The sequence below is a fragment of the Brassica napus genome, chromosome C8 (assembly GCF_020379485.1).
Source record: "Brassica napus cultivar Da-Ae chromosome C8, Da-Ae, whole genome shotgun sequence".
Taxonomy (NCBI): Eukaryota; Viridiplantae; Streptophyta; class Magnoliopsida; order Brassicales; family Brassicaceae; genus Brassica; species Brassica napus.
The window spans coordinates 47,630,336-47,650,548 of NC_063451.1; the positions used below are offsets into that span (position 1 = coordinate 47,630,336).

Genomic DNA, 20,213 nt, shown 5'->3' on the forward strand with positions numbered 1-20,213 from the left:
TTCTTTCTTTGTTTTAGTTTTCTAGCTAAGTCAAGGCACGAGCCTATATAAGCTCTGTCTAGTCTTCATTGTAAATCACCTTTCAATCCTTAAGAAATAATATTCAGTTTGTTTATTTTTATCAAAGAGAGTCTTTGAATAGAAATATGTCCTTAGGATACTTGAGTGATTCTTGTGTTCTATTGATTCGTCTAGCATAGGTTGTTTGTGTGATTCAACAGCCAGTGTTATTCCAGATTGAAAGAGTCAATCAAACCCACGGATTGAGAGAGTCAATCATCATCTATCCAACATCATCTATCCATCTTCCATCTTCAATCATCTATCCATAAACCATTCCATCTCTTTATCTGTTTAGTTCTTGTTCTTATTTTAAATATTCATAAACTCATTGTTCTTCATTGTTTCCAGGTTAGATTGGGTTAAAAAGAACAGCAAGTCGGCCATCTTCACCATCTTTCCATCCGGTTTTCATCCTTACCGATAAGATCGACCCATCGCCCATCCATCTCATCGACCAGTTTCCCAGCCTGTAATATAAACCTAGGGACAACCGGCACCTTTAACGGAGAAAACACGGTCATCGAGTTGTGCTGCAAAGGAATCGATGAACGTGTCCCTAGGTTGTCCTTAGGTTTAGTAGATTTTTTAGTGTTTTCTCCGTTAAAGGTGCCGGTTGTGCCTAGGTTTAGTAGATTTTTTATGTTAAAATTATTTTGTAAACAATTAATCTAATAGCTAGACTCATATAAATAAATAAATAAAATAATTAATTGTTAATATAAATATTAACAATAAAAAAATATATAATAATATTAAAACTTTAGCTTTTTTAATATTAATGTTTAAAATCATTCTAAGCAAGGATTATACCGTATAGCGAACACTGATATTTGGGATGATTGGTAAGTGCTGTGGCTTTTATTTTTTGGCTTTACAATAATAGTTGTAGATTTTATTGCTGCAGCTGTAGATTAATTATTTACAGAGCACTAAATATAAAGCTATAGAAAAATTGATTTTCAAAGCTATTTTGTTTCCTATTTTAGTTTTTATGGATGTAGCTTTAAATTTTTTCTTAAAGCATGATTGGTAAATTAAAGTGGATGTAGAAAACAAATGAGCAGTAGAAAGCACTCACAGCACTTACCAATCATTATCTTTCATTCTGGAATCCTATTAGGTTTGTTACCTGAAATGCTTTGTAGGCTTTTATATTTTTATAATGTTATAATATGTTAATATAGGTAATTTATTATTAAACTGCTGCAATATCTTATAATCAATCAGTCACGAATATCCCACAAACGCAATAATTTTCAAACGTTGTACCAGTCATACAAAATGCTTGAAACCACAACTATCCGCATCCACAAACTCCCGCAACCGCAACCGCTGCGTTTAAACCAGTCGGACCCTTAATCGGACTCGTTGACTTACTGGCAGATACCCAAATCTGGTTTATATATTAAACTAGCACGCACTAGTCACTACTAGTCCATTTTCGAATCGATAGACGCGTAGTCCAGTCTGGCTCGTATAAACAATATAAATGGTTTTCCACGCTTGACATTTTTAAACTTTTGCATCGATATAAAGGAACCCCTGATATGGTTGGTGTTACAGGCATCTAAACAAATATGAGTCAAGGCTGTGATCTCTCTGTTCTGGAAGAGTTAACTTCAAATGCAAAGCAAATACAAGATGATGTATTGAACAAGATACTCAAAGCTAACGCAAACACAGAGTATCTCAGCCGTTTTCTCGAGGGGAGCTCCGACAAAGAGCTGTTCAAGAAGAACGTACCAGTGGTGAGCTATGAAGATGTTAAGCCTTACATCGATCGTGTGGCAAACGGAGAACCCTCGGACATCATTTCTGGCGAACCCATTACTACGTTTAACCGAAGGTATACACTTTACATCATCTTATCATTGAATACCTAGAGTTTCCTTGTTCCAAAAAAACTAGAGTTTCTTATTTACATATGAATGATTTGTTGAATCAAAGAGTTATAAAATTATTGTAATTAATGGTTGTTTAGCTCTGGAACATCAAGCGGGAATCAAAAGATATATCCTGCGAACAACATTTACTTTGAAAATCAGCTATTCGGCTATGCACTAAGCTCTGCCGTTATGTCCAAGTAATTAATATTTACATGCTTCCTTTTTTTTATGTGCTGCCATGTAATTATTTTGACGGCGAAGATTGATTGCTATCTTTTTGGTTGATATTAAAGGCATGTAGATGGTTATAAGCAAGGAAAGGCGATGGTATTTAGTTTCACTCACCGGATATCCACAACTCTTTGTGGTTTGCCTGTTGCTCCCGCGCTAACGAGCTTCATAAAGAGCAAACAGTATTCGAGCATGGCAAAAAAATGTACAAGCCCGTACGAGATCGTACTGTGTCCGGATCCCAAACAGAGTAAGTATTGTCAACTTCTATGTGGTCTTGTCCAGAGAAACGAGGTTGTACGTGTGGGTGCTACGTTCCCCTCTGTCTTGGTTCGAGTAATCAATTTTCTTGAAAAATACTGGAAAGAGTTGGCTAGTAATATCAGGTCTGGTACTGTCAGCGACTGGATCACCGACCTTAGTTGTAGAGACTCCGTCTCTACCATCCTTGGAGAACCAAATGCTGAATTGGCAGATCTAATTGAACACGAGTGCGGCGGACAAAAATCTTGGCAAGGTATAATTACAAGACTTTGGCCCAAAACCAAATATATTGAAACTATTGTTACAGGAACTATGTCTCAACACATCCCAGCATTGGATTACTACTCTAATAAACTACCTCTAGTTTCCAAAGTTTATGCATCATCTGAAGCATTTTTCGGGATGAATGTGAATCCTCTAAGCAAACCACAACATGTGTCCTACACATTCCTACCCAACATGTCATATTTTGAGTTCGTAGAAGTTGATGACGATGGAGGAACCACCGGTGAGATTGTTGATCTTGTGAATGTGAAGTTAGGTTCCTACTATGAGCTCTTGGTCACAAACTTTTCCGGTAATGCCCTTTTGATTATACTTATCAATTACCTACATCGAGATTACTTGTTTTTGTTTTAGCTAATCTTGTTATAATTTTTTGTTTTTTTTTTGTTTTTTAAAATATTATCTTTTATTATATTATATTATTATTATATTTTAATATTTTTTGTTTTTTAGGTTTACACAGATGTAGAGTGGGAGATGTTTTACAGGTCACTGGGTTTTACAATAACACACCACAATTCAGATTCGTACGTAGGAAAAATACGGTTTTATGCGTCGATGTAGAGCCAACAACTGAAGAAGATATTTCAAAGGCGTTGGCTCGTGCAACAGTCGTTCTTGAATCTTCGGATTTGATTTTGACAGGCTTCACATGCTTTGGTGACATCTCCACTGTACCGGGTCACTACGTCTTTTACGTGGAACTCAAAGCCACAGTCAACAGTGGCACCACCGTTCTACAACTTGATAACAAGGTGTTGGTGGATTATTGTTGTGTCGTGGAGGAATCAATGAGTAGTCTTTATAGGAGACTTAGGGTAAAAGATGGACCGATCGGACCTCTAGAGCTAAGGGTTGTGCAACAAGGAACGTTTGATTCTCTCATGGAGTTTTTTGTCGCCCGAGGTTCTTCTATATCTCAATACAAGACACCTATGTGCATAAACTCTGCTGAGGCTTTAAAGGTTCTTGAAGACAAGGTTCTTGCTCGGTTCTTTAGCGACAAATCCCCTCCTATCTGATCCAGATATGATCTATTTGTCTATGGTGATGATTGCCACCAAAAACAATTAGATTGCCTAATTGAAGAATAATGAAGTAACGTAGTTATTTGGTGAGAATGGTTTCTTTGTGGAGAAATTTGTGGTTTATGTGTTGTGTGCTTTTCTTGTGTTAGCTTAATTTGAGTATCTTGGTCTACATCCTCTTGTATTTGCGTCGCATTTGAAACACTACTTTTATTTCCGTCAATGACATGTGAAGCATCATTGTTATTATTATTTTTGAACACCAACCGATTAAACTACATATCTAAAAAAAATAGACTATTACAACCAGAAAGAAACTAGACGGAAAGACAAATAACTAATAACACTACAACGAGAATGATAGAAATGTTAAAGGGGAGAAGAAACTTATAGAAAAACTTCATTCTAAACCTTAAAACTGTTAACGTATCCAACTGAAAGAGTGCGAAAGCGGTTATAAGAAACCGTCTCGGATGATGATTTGAGGCTCTCCTTTGCAGCACAAACGATGTTTTCTCCTTTAGAGGTGCCGGTTGTCCCTCGGTTAAGTAGAATTTCCATGTAAGACACAAGTGGTAATAATGCTGAATAGCAATAGTCTCTCGAGGTGTAAGCTGAAAATACTGACAGATAAAGAGCATGGCCAATGACCGTAAATATAATTTATATGTATGGTGGCCATACATATACAGTAGTTTTAAATTATAAAAAAACATATTTAAATATAAAAATGATAAACTTAAGATTATTTTGCAAACAGTTAATCTAATAGCTATATATACTCATATAATAATTAATTTAAGTAATAACTATAAAATATATAATAATATGAATACTTTTTTTTTTTTGAAAAAAGGCTTAATATGAATACTTTTTTGAATATTAATGTTTGAAATCATTCTAAGCTTCCGAGTAGATTACCTGATACTCATTTTAGGTTTGTTACCTGAGATGCTTTGTAGGTTTTCAATCGGACTCATTGACCTACTGGCAGATACCCAAATCTGGTATATATATTAAACTTGCACGCACGACTAGTACGTTTTCATCGATAAACGCGTTGTCCAGTCTGGCTTGTATAAACAATATAAATGGTTTTCCACGCTGGACGTTTTTAAAAACTTTTGCATCGATATAAAGGGACCCCTGATATGGTTGGTGTTACATACATCTAAAAGAACAAATATGCGTCTAGGCTGTGATCTCTCTGTTCTGGAAGAGCTAACTTCAAATGCAAAGCAAATACAAGATGATGTATTGAACAAGATACTCAAAGCTAACGCAAACACAGAGTATCTCAGCCGTTTTCTCGAGGGGAGCTCCGACAAAGAGCTGTTCAAGAAGAACGTACCAGTGGTGAGCTATGAAGATGTTAAGCCTTACATCGATCGTGTGGCAAACGGAGAACCCTCGGACATCATTTCTGGCGAACCCATTACTACGTTTAACCGAAGGTATACACTTTACATCATCTTATTTACATATGAATGATTTGTTGAATCAATGAGTTATAAAATTGTTGTAATTAATGGTTGTTTAGCTCTGGAACTTCAAGTGGGAATCAAAAGATATATCCTGCGAACAACATCTTCATTGAGAATACGCTATTCGGATTTGGACTGAGCTCTATCGTCATGTCCAACTAATTAATATTTACATGCTTCCTTTTTTTCATGTGCTGCCATGTAATTATTTTGACGGCTAAGATTGATTGATATCTTTTTGGTTGATATTAAAGGCATGTAGATGGTTATAAGCAAGGAAAGGTGATGGTATTTAGTTTCACTCACCGGATATCCACAACTCCTTGTGGTTTGCCTGTTGCTCCCGCGCTAACGAACTTCATAAGGGCACGATTATCGTTCGTCCCAAAGCCCGTCCTTATTAATATTGGGTCGAGAAATAAATCAAAAAGACTGAATAACATTGTAAACGGACCTTAATTTAGGACGTTGGGCTTCGTCCTTACGAGGGACGTGGCAGCATTCAATTGGGAGTCGAAATAGGGTTGGGAAAGTCGCACCGTGTCTTTTTTTTCACCCTTCTCCTGATTCTCTCTTCTCCGCGGCGATAGTTTTGGCGATAGCCTCTCCAGAGATTTCAAAGACGAATCGACATCCCCAATCGATTTGCTGCCTCATCGACGCTTCTCCGCCGATTCAAACCCAAACGAGGTATGTGTTCCTCCTTCTTCATCGGATTTAGATGATTTTGTTGTCATTGATGATTTGTATCCTCCGTTTCTGGGATCCGTCATGGCGAAAGCTCCTCCGGAGATTTCAAGGACGAATCGACATCCCCAATCGATCTGCTGCCTCATCGACGCTTCTCCGGCGATTCAAACCTAAACGAGGTATGTGTTCCTCCTTCTTCATGGGACTGTCGTTTGTGATTGTAAATGAAATAGAATTACGGTTTTGTTAATTTTGTTTCGTCTTCCTTGCATGCATAGATGCTTGATGCTTGATTTCATTAAGAAAATTAGCTGGCCTTGTGACCGCAATTTGCTTGTTTGTGACTGCAATTTGCTTGTACAAACTCCTTGACGCTTGATTTGCTTGATTTGATTGTTTGTGAATGTCGTTTGTGACTGCAATTTGCTTGGTGAAACGCCTTGGTGGTTGGTGAAACGCCTTGATGCTTGATGCTCGATTTGCTTGTTTGTGACTGTCATTTGTGACTGCAATTTGCTTGTACAAACGCCTTGATGCTTGATGCTTGATTTCATTAAAAAAATTAGCTGGCTTTGATGCTTGATTTCATTTAGTATCATTTGAATTCCTGTTATATATTGATTCTCCATGTTATTTGAATTTTTTTTGTTTTGTTTTCGGTTTAACTTGTATCAAGAATTGCATATGATTCTTTGGAAATATTGAGACTGATAATTTAGAGACTCTCGTTTCTATTGAATCTGATTATTTAGAGTTAAGGTTTGAGTTAGTTCGATTGAAACCAAATACACTTTGAATTTAATGAGCTAGTTAAAGTACAGTTGATAGGTTTAGTGTTGTTGTATCTGTAATAACTTTTGATAAGACCAGGGATACTCACACACTTCAGTTGGCTGAGAAGGTTGATTATCTTGCCGGTATGAGCGACTACCGGACAGAGCTTAACAAGATAAAGGATCTCCAATACGAGACTGAGCAGAAAATGGTAAGGGTAGAAAAGCTAGTGTCTGAGTTAGGTAATAAGAAATCAACGTCTACCAATGGCTTTGGCTTTGAATATTTTGTAGGTGTAATCGTTATTGTGTTAGTTTTAATAGGTACGTGGCTCATGGTTTAGTTAATCATGGTCTCCTTTCTATTACATGACTTTGTAATGTGCTTTATTTGCTTCGAATGAATGAGTTATGTGTAATGACTTTGTAATGAACATGACCGTGTGATGACTTTGTAATGTGATGACTTTGTGATGAACATGACCGTGTAATGTGTTAGTTTGTGATGTGATGACTTTGTAATGACCAAATAAGTGTACCGACATCCCCTTGCTCTCTTCTAGCCCGTGACTCTGTACCGACGTCACATTGCTCGTAAACAAATCTCGTGACCTCTTCTAGCAAATCAAAGAGTCAGATACTTTCTTTCAAATTTTGTTATACAATAATCATCACGGGTCATTTTGTTTACATTTCTTATAGTCTATAAGTACAAGCGTATGTTTCTTTCTTTCAAATTCACCACTGCTCTACCTATTCTCAAAACATATTTTCTCTTTTTCAAAATTTTTATGGCTTCTTCATCCCATTATCATTACCACAACGATGATGATGATGATGAATTTGAAACCCTATTTGAAGAATTTTTTGAAATCCCTGATATTATTCCCGAACCAAAAGAGCGAAAAAAACGCATTTTTATCGAGAGAAACCGAGAAGATGGCCACATGAAGCTTTGGAATGATTATTTTTCTGAAACTCCTACATATCCACCCAATATATTCCGCCGACGGTTCCGAATGAACAAACCATTGTTCTTGCGTATTGTGCATCGTCTCTCTACACATGTAGACTATTTTCAGCCATCAGAAGATGCAGTCGGACGGGCTAGTCTATCTCCGCTCCAAAAATGTACCGCAGCAATTCGTCAATTAGCGTATGGTGGTGGGGCTGATACAGTTGACGAGTATGTGCGACTTGGTGAAACAACAGCTCGAAAATGTTTGTACCAATTTACCGCCGGAATAATCCACTTGTTTGGCGATGAATACCTAAGACGTCCCACCCCGGAGGATCTGCAAAGACTACTCCACATTGGAGAACAACGTGGATTTCCAGGGATGGTTGGAAGCATCGACTGTATGCATTGGGAGTGGAAGAATTGCCCCACCGCTTGGAAAGGAATGTATTCACGAGGAACCGGAAAACCAACAATTGTGTTGGAGGCGGTAGCTTCATCGGACCTCTGGATCTGGCACGCGTTTTTTGGAGCTCCAGGTACTATGAACGATCTTAATATTCTTGATCGATCACCTGTTTTTGATGAAATTATTAACGGAAACGCTCCACAAGTCAATTTCTATGTCAACGGAAGTGAGTACCATTTGGGTTACTATCTCGCCGATGGCATTTATCCGAAATGGGCTACTTTTATTCAATCTATCCGACTACCACAAGGTCCAAAAAATTGTTTATTTGCTAAAAAACAAGAAGCTGTCCGAAAAGATGTTGAGCGCGCCTTCGGAGTCCTGCAAGCTAGATTCGCCGTTGTTAGAAATCCATCTAATTTATGGGATAAAAACAAAATAGGAAATATTATTAAGACATGTATAATACTCCATAATATGATTGTCGAAGATGAACGAGATTCATACACTCAACACGCTTCAGAATTTCAACAAGGAGAAGATGTGGATCATACATTTGTAGTCAAGAGGACTAAAAGTCTTGGTACTATATTGGGTCGTCGAGCAGAAGTTCGGGATAGACAAGGCCATCAACAATTAAAAGAAGATTTGATTGAAAATATATGGGTTAAATTTGGACATCTCCCTAACTACAATGTTTAGAAAAACTTGGACGGGAAAAAAAAATCCAACGTTTAGTTTCTATGAGTTCAATAAAATGTTTGTTTTTTTTATTTTTTCATGTTTGTAATTTTTTTCCCAATTTTGTAAATTTCTCATGTTTTCAATTTTAATGTTATATGTTTTATTTTAAATTTTTATTCTATATGTCATTACTTATTTTAAATTTTTATTCTATATGTCATTACTAAGAAACATCAAAAAGTCCTACCAATAATCTAATTTTTTTGGATTGTCCTTAACTTTGGTCCTTAACCTCAAAATAACAATAAATTAATCTAAGGACCAGACAATTAGTCCTAGCAATAATCATGGTCTAAAGAGCAAATATTATCCGAGCATGGCAAAAAATTGTACAAGCCCGTACGAGATCACACTGTGTCCGGATCCCAAACAGAGTAAGTATTGTCAACTTCTATGTGGTCTTGTCCAGAGAGACGGGGTTGTAGGTGTGGGTGCTACGTTCCCCTCTGTCTTGGTTCGAGTAATCAATTTTCTTGAAAAGTACTGGAAAGAGTTGGCTAGTAATATCAGGTCTGGTACTGTCAGCGACTGGATCACCGACCTTAGTTGTAGAGAGTCTCTACAACTAAGGTCGGTGATCCAGTCGCTGACAGTACCAGACCTGATATTACTAGCCAACTCTTTCCAGTACTTTTCAAGAAAATTGGCAGATCTAATTGCTGAATTGGCAGATCTAATTGAACACGAGTCCTGAATTGGCAGATCTAATTGAACACGAGTGCAGCGGACAAAAATCCTGGCAAGGTATAATTACAAGACTTTGGCCCAAAACCAAATATATTGAAACTATTGTTACGGGAACTATGTCTCAACACATCCCAGCATTGGATTACTACTCTAATAAACTACCTCTAGTTTCCAAAGTTTATGCATCATCTGAAGCATTTTTCGGGATAAATGTGAATCCTTTAAGCAAACCACAACATGTGTCCTACACATTCCTACCCAACATGTCATATTTTGAGTTCATAGAAGTTGATGACGATGGAGGAACCACCGGTGAGATTGTTGATCTTGTGAATGTGAAGTTAGGTTCCTACTATGAGCCCTTGGTCACAAACTTTTCCGGTAATGCCCCTTTTAATTATACTTATCATTTACCTACATCGAGATTACTTGTTTTTGTTGTAGCTATAATCTTGTTATAATATATATAGTTCCTAAATATAAGATGTTTAGGTAGAAACACACATATTAAGAAAACTACTTTTTGTCCAGAAAGTATCATTGAAACTATAAATTAATGGTATTCAACCAATTACAAAACAGACTATTAAAATATGATTGGGTACACAGTTTTTAATAAAATAAAAGTTACCTAGAAAAATGAAAACATCTTATATATTGGAACATCAAAATTCAGTAAAACATCATACTTTTACGAACACAGAGAGTATTTTTTTAATTATTTTCTTATTATGTTATATTACTAGGTGTTTTGCCCGCACTTGCGGACTTAATAATTTTACAAAAGATAGTATATAGATATATTATCAATTTAAAAACCGTTTGAATGAATTATTTTCACATTTTTGAAATATTTAATAATTAATTAAATATTGATTTTTTTTATAAATGATAAAGTTTTTTTAAGTTTACCCGCACTATTTATTATTGTATTGAAATTTTAAAGGTACTCACATATTATGAATATATTATTTAATATCTGTATATAAATATTTTTGCTTGATTAAAATTTAATGATAAATTGTTTAAGATTTTAGTTTTTTAAGATTTATAATATTAAAATATTTCTTTTATATAACAAAACAATATATATGAATTATCTTATTTAAAAAAATATTTAAGAATTCTATTACACTAATTTATAAATAATTATCTAATATAACATATAAATCTAATATTATTAATATCAGTTTTGTTTTTATTATATAATAAATTAAATACAATTCATTAAGGGTATAAACGATATTGACCGTCCTAACTTTTAACACGAGAGCTCCGTTGCGAAAAATCACTTCGCAAATAATATATTAAAATTTAATGATAAATCGTTTAATAGTTTAGTTTTTTTAATTTATAATATTAAAATATTTCTTTTAGATAACAATACAATATATAAGAAATATCGTATTTAAAAAAAAATTAAGAATTTTATTATACTAATTTATAAATAATTATCTAATATAACATATAAATCTAATATTGTTAATATTAATTTTTATATAATAAATTATATTAGGTGTTTTGCCGGCACATGCGGTCATAATTTTCTTATCAATACTTATTAGTTTATGTCTTATTAATCTAAGACCAGCATGATAAGTTATTATTTATGTTTTCAGATAGTTAAATCAAACATCAAAGTATTTATATATGTCAAATATTTTATCAAAATATATACTTATTATTGTGGAAATTTTTTTAAAACACTCATATCTTAGAAATAGTTTAGAAAATATCTTTATATAAATATTTTTTCTTGAATAATATTTAATTATAATTTTTGTATCTTTTTTAACTTTTATAATAAAAATATTGTTTTCAAATAGCAACAAATTATATATAAGAATTATCTTATTTTTAATTTTTTTTGATAATTTTATTATATTATTTTAGAAACAATTATTTAATATTAATATACCATATATATTTTATATGATTAAAATAAAATTCGTTTTTAATTATAGATAAAATTCTTTAAAGGTACTGTTTTAATTAATTACATTGGCGAATCAGTTAGAAATTAATAATAAATCAATAACCTATGTAAAAGTCTAAAACCTAATAAAATATGACAAATAAGAAAAACTAACTAAATTTTAATAGAAAATAGAAATTTAATATTACTAAAATAAAATTTGATACAATACATATAAGATTCATTAAGAGTATTTTTAAAACTAATAAATTAGTAACTTAGCTAAAAATAAATAATAAATCAATGATTTAGCTAAAACTTATTAAAAACATGACAAATAAAGAAAATTATCTAAAAAGATGGAGATCATGACAAATTATCAATGACTAAGCTAAAACCAAATAAAAATATGCAAAATAAGCAAAATTGACTAAAATCATGGAAAACATAAACAATAAGCAAAATCAAAATAATTATATATCTAATTACATATTTTATAGTTATATTATTTGAAATAATAAATTATAGACTCAACTAAAAACTATTAATAAATTAATGACTCAGCTTAAACCTAATTAAAACATGACAAATAAGCAAAATTACCTAAAATCATGGAAATCATGGCAAATAAGCTAAATCACTTCATAAATAATAGTATAGATATATATAATAATTTTCTTAATTTTTAAATATTTTTTCACAATTTTATTATATTACTTTATAATTAATTATTTAATATAACATATAAATTTAATATTATTGAAATAAAATTCGTGTTTTATTATATACAAAAATTCATTACGGGTTTTGTGAAAATTAATAAATACTCAGTTAAAAACTAATAATAAATCAATGACCTATATAAAAGTTTAAAACCTAATAAAATATGACAAATAAAAAAATAAGAATTTTAATATAACATATAGATTTAAATATTATTAAATCAAAATTCGTTTTTAATTATATATAAAATTCATTACAGATATTTTTTAATTAATAAATTAGTGATTCGGCTAAAAATTATTAATAAATAAATGACTAAGCTAAAACCTAATAAAAACATGACAAATAAACAAAATTGACTAAAATAATGGAAAACATGACAAATAAGCAAAATCAAAAATATTATATATCTAATTACATATTTTATAGTTATATTATTTAAATTAATAAATTATGGACTCAACTAAAAACTATTAATAAATTAATGACTCATCTTAAATCTAATTAAAACATGACAAATAAGCAAAATAACCTAAAATCATGGAAATCATGACAAATAAGCTAAATCACTTTTCACAATTTCAGTATATTAGTTTATAATTAATTATTTAATATAACATATAAATTTAACATTATGGAAATAAAATTCGTGTTTTATTATATACAAAAATTTATTACGGATTTTGTGAAAATTAATAAATACTCATTTAAAAACTAATAATAAATCAATGGTCTATATAAAAGCTTAAAACCTAATAAAATATGACAAATAAGAAAATAATTTTTTTAATATAACATATAGATTTAAATATTATTAAATCAAAATTCGTTTTTAATTATATATAAAATCATTACAGATATTTTTTTAATTAATAAATTAGTGATTCAGCTAAAAATTATTAATAAATCAATGACTAAGCTAAAACCTAATAAAAACATGACAAATAAGCAAAGTTGACTAAAATCATAGAAAACATGACAAATAAACAAAATCAAAATAATTATATATCTAATTATATATTTAATAGTTATATTATTTAAATTAATAAATTATGGACTCAACTAAAAATAAAAAAATAAAAAATAAATTATGGACTCAACTAAAAACTATTAATAAATTAATGACTCAACTTAAACCTAATTAAAACATGACAAATAAGTAAAATTACCTAAAATCATGGAAATCATGAAAAATAAACTAAATCACTTCATAAATAATAGTATAGATACAATTCATTAAGGGTATAAACGATATTGACTGTCCTAACTTTTAACGTGCGAGCTCCGTGCTGCGAAAATCAATTCGCTAATAATTGTAATGATTATTATATTTTAATATTTTGTCGTTTTTAGGTTTACACAGATGCAGATAATCAATTCGCTAATAATGGTAACATAAAACTGATATGTTTGTTCCCAAAAAAAAATAACAGGACCCTAATGGACTTTTTATTAATCATATATTATTTTAGCACAAATCAAAATAATATTTATCGACAGCCCAAATTATAATTATAATCTCAATTGTTTTTTGTTGGTAATTTGTTCTAGCGTTTAGAAAATCATTTAAGAATCTATATTACATGTTGTTAATAGAAAACTTCTTAAATTATGTAAAAACCTTTAATTCAGTAGAGTAATATAGATGTTGTCACTGTAAAATCAATAATGTTTTGCATATATTTATTTAGTATATAATAAACATTAAAATATAACTAACAGATTATGATGAATATATGATACAAACGCCAATTATAAACACGAAATAATATGATCACCATTAATATTTTAAAATATGTTTTGTAAATATAATAATATGTAATTTATATTATGTTGAAACATCGAAAATACATAACACTTGAAATGAGAAACAAATAAAAAGTGAACATGAAAAAATTTACTATCCGCGCGTTCACGTGGATCAAAAGCTAGTTTTTGTTATGTCTAGATCAGCAAGACAGTCAGTTTTTTTTTTGTCAAAAAAACGGCCAGTTTTAAGATTATTGATATGATTTCAAAAAATACCTTCAAATTAATAAAATCTTTATGTCTGTAGATGTAGCTAAGATGCAAAAAATATTTACTTATTATTGACTGTCACTTGCTTTTTTTTTGCATCTTAAACTATTTATTTTAAGTAAATATTTTTTTTGCATCTTAAACTATTTATTTTTTTACGAAAGTGTGATATCATATAAAAATATTAAAAAATGGGTATATAGAGTTAATTAGATAATTGTAAAAACAGAAAAAAAAATTCATGTGTGATATCATATAAAATGATCCGCCAAGTTAACAAAAATCATAATTTTTATATGTGTAATTTTTTTTATTTTGACCATTTCCTTAAAACTATATTAAATTTTACATATTTTAATTAGAATATTTTTAATATCTTTACCTTTTTATTTGAAATGCAACTCAATATTATTTAAAAAATTATAATAAATATTTTAAAAATATTTTTAGAATTTATTTGAAAAATACGAAAATTACATTTTAAATTAAAATTATCCTAAAATATGATAAGTTTTGATGTAAACGAAAACTCAAATTATGTCAAAAATAATTATATTCCATGATAATAACAATTTAAATTGATTATTTTTAAGAAAATACATTTACAAAAATATTGTTTGAAAGAAAATTCATTTATCTTTCAAATATAAAATGAAAATAGGGTTTTCTGCAAAAAAACCCTCGATGTGGTTTTTTTTTGCAAATTAATCCGTGAACTCAAAAACCCACGGGTCAACCCTCCAAGTGCCAGTCAAACCACAATATAACCCTCGGCCATATTTATGTGTATTTGACTGTGTATAATTTTAACATTTTTTCAATACTAGGTCGTTTTGGCGCTAATTTTTTAATGAAAAAATTTGTTGAACCCCACTTTCATTGTGCATTTACGCAAGCTCCGCTAATTTTTTAATGAAAAAATTTGTTGAACCCCACTTTCATTGTGCATTTACGCAAGCTCCCATGTCCGAGAAAAACAAGGTCATTTTGTTTTAGAAATCTATATAATTGTGTTTGTTAAGTAAACAAATATATTTGTTGGCCGAGATGGTTATATAGCATGCACATGGTATTTAAGGTTCAAATTTCAAACCACGAGTTCAACAATTTTTTTCATTAAAAAATTAGCGCCAAAACGACCTAGTATTGAAAAAATGTTAAAATTATACACAGTCAAATACACATAAATACGGCCGAGGGTTATATTGCGGTTTGACTGACACTTGGAGGGTTGACCCGTGGGTTTTTGAGTTCGCGGATTAATTTGCAAAAAAAAAACCACATTGAGGGTTTTTTTGCAGAAAACCCATGAAAATATTATAATTAATTAATAAAAAATATAAATAAAAACCATAAATTTAGCAAATGACAACTGAGTTATATTATGCTAAAATTTTATTTCTAACAATTTAGCAAATGACAAATGAGTTATGAGCAAATAATACCATATAATTTTTGAAAGCATAGCCATTTTTAAATATTTTTTGAATAAATAATTATTTTTAAATTTAATCAACTGAAAATAATATCCGTACAATTGTATGAGTCAAATTCTACTTTTATTGATGCATGTTATATATTAGTGCTGCATGTTTTAGGTAACATTTTAATGATGCACGTTTTTTAAAATCTCTATTATTAAAATTATGCACGTAAGGATAACTCATGAGTTTTCTTGGTTGATTAAATGACATTATGTCCAAATTTATTTAAGGATATTTCATTAAGTTAACTGAAAAAGACAAACAATAAAATAGGAAATTTAAATTCATTTAAGCATATTTCATTAATTTAACTGAAAAAATAAGTAATAAATTAGGTAGTTTTATTCGTTTTAGGATATTTCATAAATGCAACTGAAAAAGACAAGCAAAAAAAATAAGGAGTTTAATTAATGAAGTAAGAATATTTTTAAATTGGTACTTATGTTTTAATAATATAGATTGGGATCCTCATCATGCATGGTTAACAGAAGTAGATGTATGATATTGCACATGTTTGAAGATATTTGATGCCCTTCCTTGAACTGTATAAATGACAATAATGTTAAAGAGTCATTTATGCAAAGATAACCATTAATCATCATTTAGCATCATCTTGTCATCCTGATCAAACTCGAAATTGCTTACATGTAGAAGTTTCGTCATCTTCATTTTAATTAAGTATTGATGATAATATTGTATTTCATTTTGGAATCGTATTAATAACCAGAGATCCTTTGTATGCCTTAATTTGGATACGTTGACTTATTGGCTTGTTGACATACTGGCAGATCCAAATCACGTTGATATATTGAACTAGCAAGCACGACTAGTCCACCTTCCAATCGATCCACGTGTAGTACAGTCTGGCTTGTATAAACAATATAAATCGTCTTCCACGCTTGACATTTTTTAAACATTTGCATCGGTATAAAGAAACCCCCTGATATGGGTTTGGTGAATTAGACAAAAAAAAATATGAGTCAAGGCTGTGATCTCTCTGTTCTGGAAGAGCTAACGTCAAATGCGAAGCAAATACAAGATGATGTATTGAACAAGATACTCAAAGCTAACGCAAACACAGAGTACCTCAGCCGTTTTCTCGAGGGGAGCTCCGACAAAGAGCTGTTCAAGAAGAACGTACCAGTGGTCAGCTACGAAGATGTTAAGCCTTATATCGACCGTGTCGCAAACGGAGAACCCTCGGATATACTTTCGGGTGAACCCATTACTGCGTTTACCCTAAGGTATACACCTCCATCTTATCAATGAATAACAAGAGTTTTCATATTTACATATGAAATATTTATTGAATAAGAACATGGTTGTTAGCTCTGGAACTTCAAGTGGGAATCCAAAGATATTTCCAGCGACCGACAATTTTGAGAATATTAAATCCGCCGGTGCCCTAAACTCTCTCATTATGTCCAAGTAACTAATTTCTACACAGAAACCTGATAAATTACAAATTTTTTATTTATATATATATGACTGAGGCTTTCATGACAGAAGATGGATTGATATAGTTTTGGTTGGTTTTTAAGGCATGTAGCTGGCTATAATCAAGGAAAGGTGATGATCTTTAGGTTCACTCATCCGATATCCACAACTCCTTGTGGTTTGCCTCTTGCTTCCGTTGTTACAATCTTGATGAAGAGCAAACATTTTTTGAGTATGGAAAAACGTAGTACAATCCCGAAAGAGATCATACGGTGTCCGGATAAGAAACAGAGTATGTATTGTCAACTTCTATTTGGTCTTGTCCAGAGAGACGAGGTTGTAAGTGTGGGTGCTTCGTTCCCCTCTGTCTTGGTTCAATTAATCAATTTTCTTGAAAAGTACTGGAAAGAGTTGGCTAGAAATATCAGGTCCGGTCATCTCAGCGAGTGGATCACCGACCTTAGTTGTAGAGATTCTGTCTCTATCATCCTTGGAGAACCAAATCCTGAACTGGCAGATTTAATCAAAAAAGAATGCACCGGACAAGAATCTTGGCAAGGTATCATTACACGACTTTGGCCCAAGACCAAATGCATTGAAACCATTGTTACAGGAACTTTGGCTCAATACATCCCAGTACTAGAGTTTTACTCTAACAAACTGCCTCTAGTTTCCAAAAATTATGCATCCTCCGAAACATTTTTCGGGATAAATCTGAATCCTCTAAGCAAACCGGAACATGTGTCCTACACATTTCTACCCAACATGGCATATTTCGAGTTCATAGATGTTGGTGTGGATGGAGGAACTGAGGGCGAGATTGTTGATCTTGTGGATGTGAAGTTAGGTCACTACTATGAGCCATTGGTCACAAACTATTATGGTATCGTCCCTTTCAATTGTACTTATTACTAACTATCACTTGTTTATGTTTTAACTAATGTTGTTATGATATTTTTGTGTTGTTTGTTAGGTTTACACAGATGTAGAGTGGGAGATGTTTTACAGGTCACTGGATTTTACAATAAGGCACCTCAATTCAGATTCGTACGTAGAAAAAATACGGTTCTGAGTATCTACGTAGAATCAACGACTGAAGAAGATCTTTTGAAGGCGTTGGCTCGTGCGGCAGTCGTTCTTGAATCTTCGGATTTAATCATGACGGGTTTCACATGCTATGCTGATATATCCACTGTACCGGGTCACTACGTTTTTTACTTGGAACTCAAAGCCAAAGTCAACAGTGGCACCAACGTTCTACTACTTGATAACAAGGTGTTGGTGGAGTATTGTTGTGTCATGGAGGAATCATTGAGTAGTAGTTATAGAACCCTTAGGAGACAAGATGGATTGATTGGAGCTCTAGAGGTAAGGATTGTGCAAAAAGGAACGTTTGATTCTCTCATGGAGTTTTTTGTCTCCCGAGGTGCTTCTATAACTCAATACAAGACACCTATATGCATAAACTCTGTTGAGGCTTTAAAGGTTCTTGAAGACAAGGTTCTTGCTCGGTTCTTCAGCGACAAATCCCCTCCTATCTGATCCAGATATGATCTGTATGGATATGATGATGATCCTTGCAGAATAATGAAGTAACAAACTTATTTGGAGTAATTTGTGGTTAAGTGTGTGTGATTGATGCTTTTCCCCCTGTTCTGTTACAAAAAGTCATTGTCAAATCGTGTGGGCAATACATAAGTGAAACAGTTTGTTTGTCAACAAATAAATGATTGTTACCAAAGTCAAAGAAATAAGGCAGCCGTATATGTTGAAAATATAAAAGGGTGTGGGGCCCGCTGCACTATTTGCACGGTAAATTTCTCTTATATATATATGAACGTTTTCGTTCGTTGTAAAACACACATCGACCTTCTCTTCTCCCTCTAATAAACACTCTCTATCAGTGTTATAAATTCTACGGGTATAAAATTTTGCCCTTATTTAAATTTTTGCGATACAATAAAATACAAGTTCTTTTCATAACACGTTATCAGCAGGATCACTCTGCGATTCGGTAAAATTTATTTGTATCATTTATACCATGTTATAATGGTCGGTATACCGCCTCTACTATTATTTATATTATGTTATAATGGTCGGAATACCGTCTATATTATTTACTAGTAATTTAATTTATTTATTGGTCGGCCGAGTCGCCTTATATTGTGTTTATTATTTATTGGTCGGCCGAGCCGCCTTGTATTATGTTTATTATTTATTGGTCGGCCGAGCCGCCTTATATTCTGTTTATTATTTATTGGTCGGCCGAGCCGCCGTATAATTTATTTATTACTCTGCATTGATCGGCTGAGCCGTCGCATGATTTGTTGTCATAACATAAATATTTCATTGCCATAATTTTTACTTTTATGAAATTTTATAGATTTGATTGACTGTTTAATACGATATTTTCAGACTGATTTTTAGTGCACTCTATGTAACACCACCGGTCACAAAGAAATTTTTTCAAAAATTTCCTCTTTCTCCAACGGTCATGAACAGTATTTTTCATCTATAAATACAACTCATTTTCACTCCATTTCATCATCCAAAACATTTCATCTTCTCTCAAAAAAAAAAAAATTCAAATCGCTCTCCTCCGATTTCTCATTTCAAGAAAGATGATTCGCGCACTTTTGTTTTTATGTGCCGTTTTAATTTGTGTTTCTATTTATGGTTTATTCGTTGGAGAATTTACTCCAAGTGAATTTAAGATGAATATCGGTTTAATTTTCTTTACATCGCTTCTCCTTGTAATTGCTTGCATGATCAATGTAAACGGTTCCTTTTAATATTAATAATATTCTAATAATTTTTATTTATGTGCTTTAGAAATACAAATGGTAAAAATCGAGAAACTTCAGTTTCCGGCATTGGAAGTAACTGGGACAAACTACACGGCATGGGTTACAAACATGGAGCTTCATCTAGATTCCGAGGAAATACTCGGAACAATAAAAGACGGCAATATATCAACCTCTCATGAAAAGGCTAAGGCCGTGATATTTCTGAGAAGGCATCTAGATGAAAATCTTACGCATGATTATGCGAGAACCAAAGATCCCTTAGATCTTTGGAAAGCTCTGAAGGAGAGGTTTGATAACCAAAAGAAAATTACTCTCCCCCATGCACT

The 20,213-nt window shown here is 31.9% G+C and overlaps 4 protein-coding genes across 4 annotated transcripts; all 4 read left to right on the forward strand.

The window, feature by feature from the left end:
• The first annotated feature begins 1,598 nt into the window (after positions 1-1,598).
• LOC106383380 (4-substituted benzoates-glutamate ligase GH3.12-like) lies at positions 1,599-4,003 on the forward strand. Its single transcript, XM_048765391.1, has 4 exons — positions 1,599-1,909; positions 2,045-2,146; positions 2,243-3,021; positions 3,183-4,003. The coding sequence occupies exons 1-4, from the start codon at positions 1,641-1,643 to the stop codon at positions 3,749-3,751; spliced, it is 1,719 nt and encodes a 572-aa protein (XP_048621348.1). The 5' UTR covers positions 1,599-1,640; the 3' UTR covers positions 3,752-4,003.
• Positions 4,004-4,717: 714 nt separating this feature from the next.
• Positions 4,718-7,246, forward strand: LOC125591337 (4-substituted benzoates-glutamate ligase GH3.12-like). The gene is made up of 2 exons (XM_048765393.1): positions 4,718-5,211; positions 5,298-7,246. Exons 1-2 carry the CDS (start codon positions 4,943-4,945, stop codon positions 5,401-5,403), a joined length of 375 nt encoding a protein of 124 aa, XP_048621350.1. The 5' UTR covers positions 4,718-4,942; the 3' UTR covers positions 5,404-7,246.
• A 177-nt stretch (positions 7,247-7,423) lies between these two features.
• Positions 7,424-9,914, forward strand: LOC125591336 (putative nuclease HARBI1). Its single transcript, XM_048765392.1, has one exon. It carries the CDS (start codon positions 7,424-7,426, stop codon positions 8,771-8,773), a length of 1,350 nt encoding a protein of 449 aa, XP_048621349.1. The 3' UTR covers positions 8,774-9,914.
• Positions 9,915-16,431: 6,517 nt separating this feature from the next.
• LOC106385465 (4-substituted benzoates-glutamate ligase GH3.12-like) lies at positions 16,432-19,168 on the forward strand. Its single transcript, XM_013825376.3, has 4 exons — positions 16,432-16,887; positions 16,973-17,071; positions 17,185-17,963; positions 18,054-19,168. The coding sequence occupies exons 1-4, from the start codon at positions 16,619-16,621 to the stop codon at positions 18,620-18,622; spliced, it is 1,716 nt and encodes a 571-aa protein (XP_013680830.2). The 5' UTR covers positions 16,432-16,618; the 3' UTR covers positions 18,623-19,168.
• The last annotated feature ends 1,045 nt before the right edge of the window (positions 19,169-20,213 follow it).

Excerpts from the sequence above, each read along its gene's own strand:
- LOC106383380 (XM_048765391.1), top strand. The coding sequence starts at position 1,641 with ATGAGTCAAGGCTGTGATCTCTCTGTTCTGGAAGAGTTAACTTCAAAT. Across the intron at positions 1,910-2,044 it reads ATTACTACGTTTAACCGAAG|CTCTGGAACATCAAGCGGGA; the intron begins GTATACACTTTA and ends ATGGTTGTTTAG. Across the intron at positions 3,022-3,182 it reads CTTGGTCACAAACTTTTCCG|GTTTACACAGATGTAGAGTG; the intron begins GTAATGCCCTTT and ends TTTGTTTTTTAG.
- LOC125591337 (XM_048765393.1), top strand. The coding sequence starts at position 4,943 with ATGCGTCTAGGCTGTGATCTCTCTGTTCTGGAAGAGCTAACTTCAAAT. Across the intron at positions 5,212-5,297 it reads ATTACTACGTTTAACCGAAG|CTCTGGAACTTCAAGTGGGA; the intron begins GTATACACTTTA and ends ATGGTTGTTTAG.
- LOC125591336 (XM_048765392.1), top strand. The coding sequence starts at position 7,424 with ATGTTTCTTTCTTTCAAATTCACCACTGCTCTACCTATTCTCAAAACA.
- LOC106385465 (XM_013825376.3), top strand. The coding sequence starts at position 16,619 with ATGAGTCAAGGCTGTGATCTCTCTGTTCTGGAAGAGCTAACGTCAAAT. Across the intron at positions 17,072-17,184 it reads AACTCTCTCATTATGTCCAA|GCATGTAGCTGGCTATAATC; the intron begins GTAACTAATTTC and ends TTGGTTTTTAAG. Across the intron at positions 17,964-18,053 it reads ATTGGTCACAAACTATTATG|GTTTACACAGATGTAGAGTG; the intron begins GTATCGTCCCTT and ends GTTGTTTGTTAG.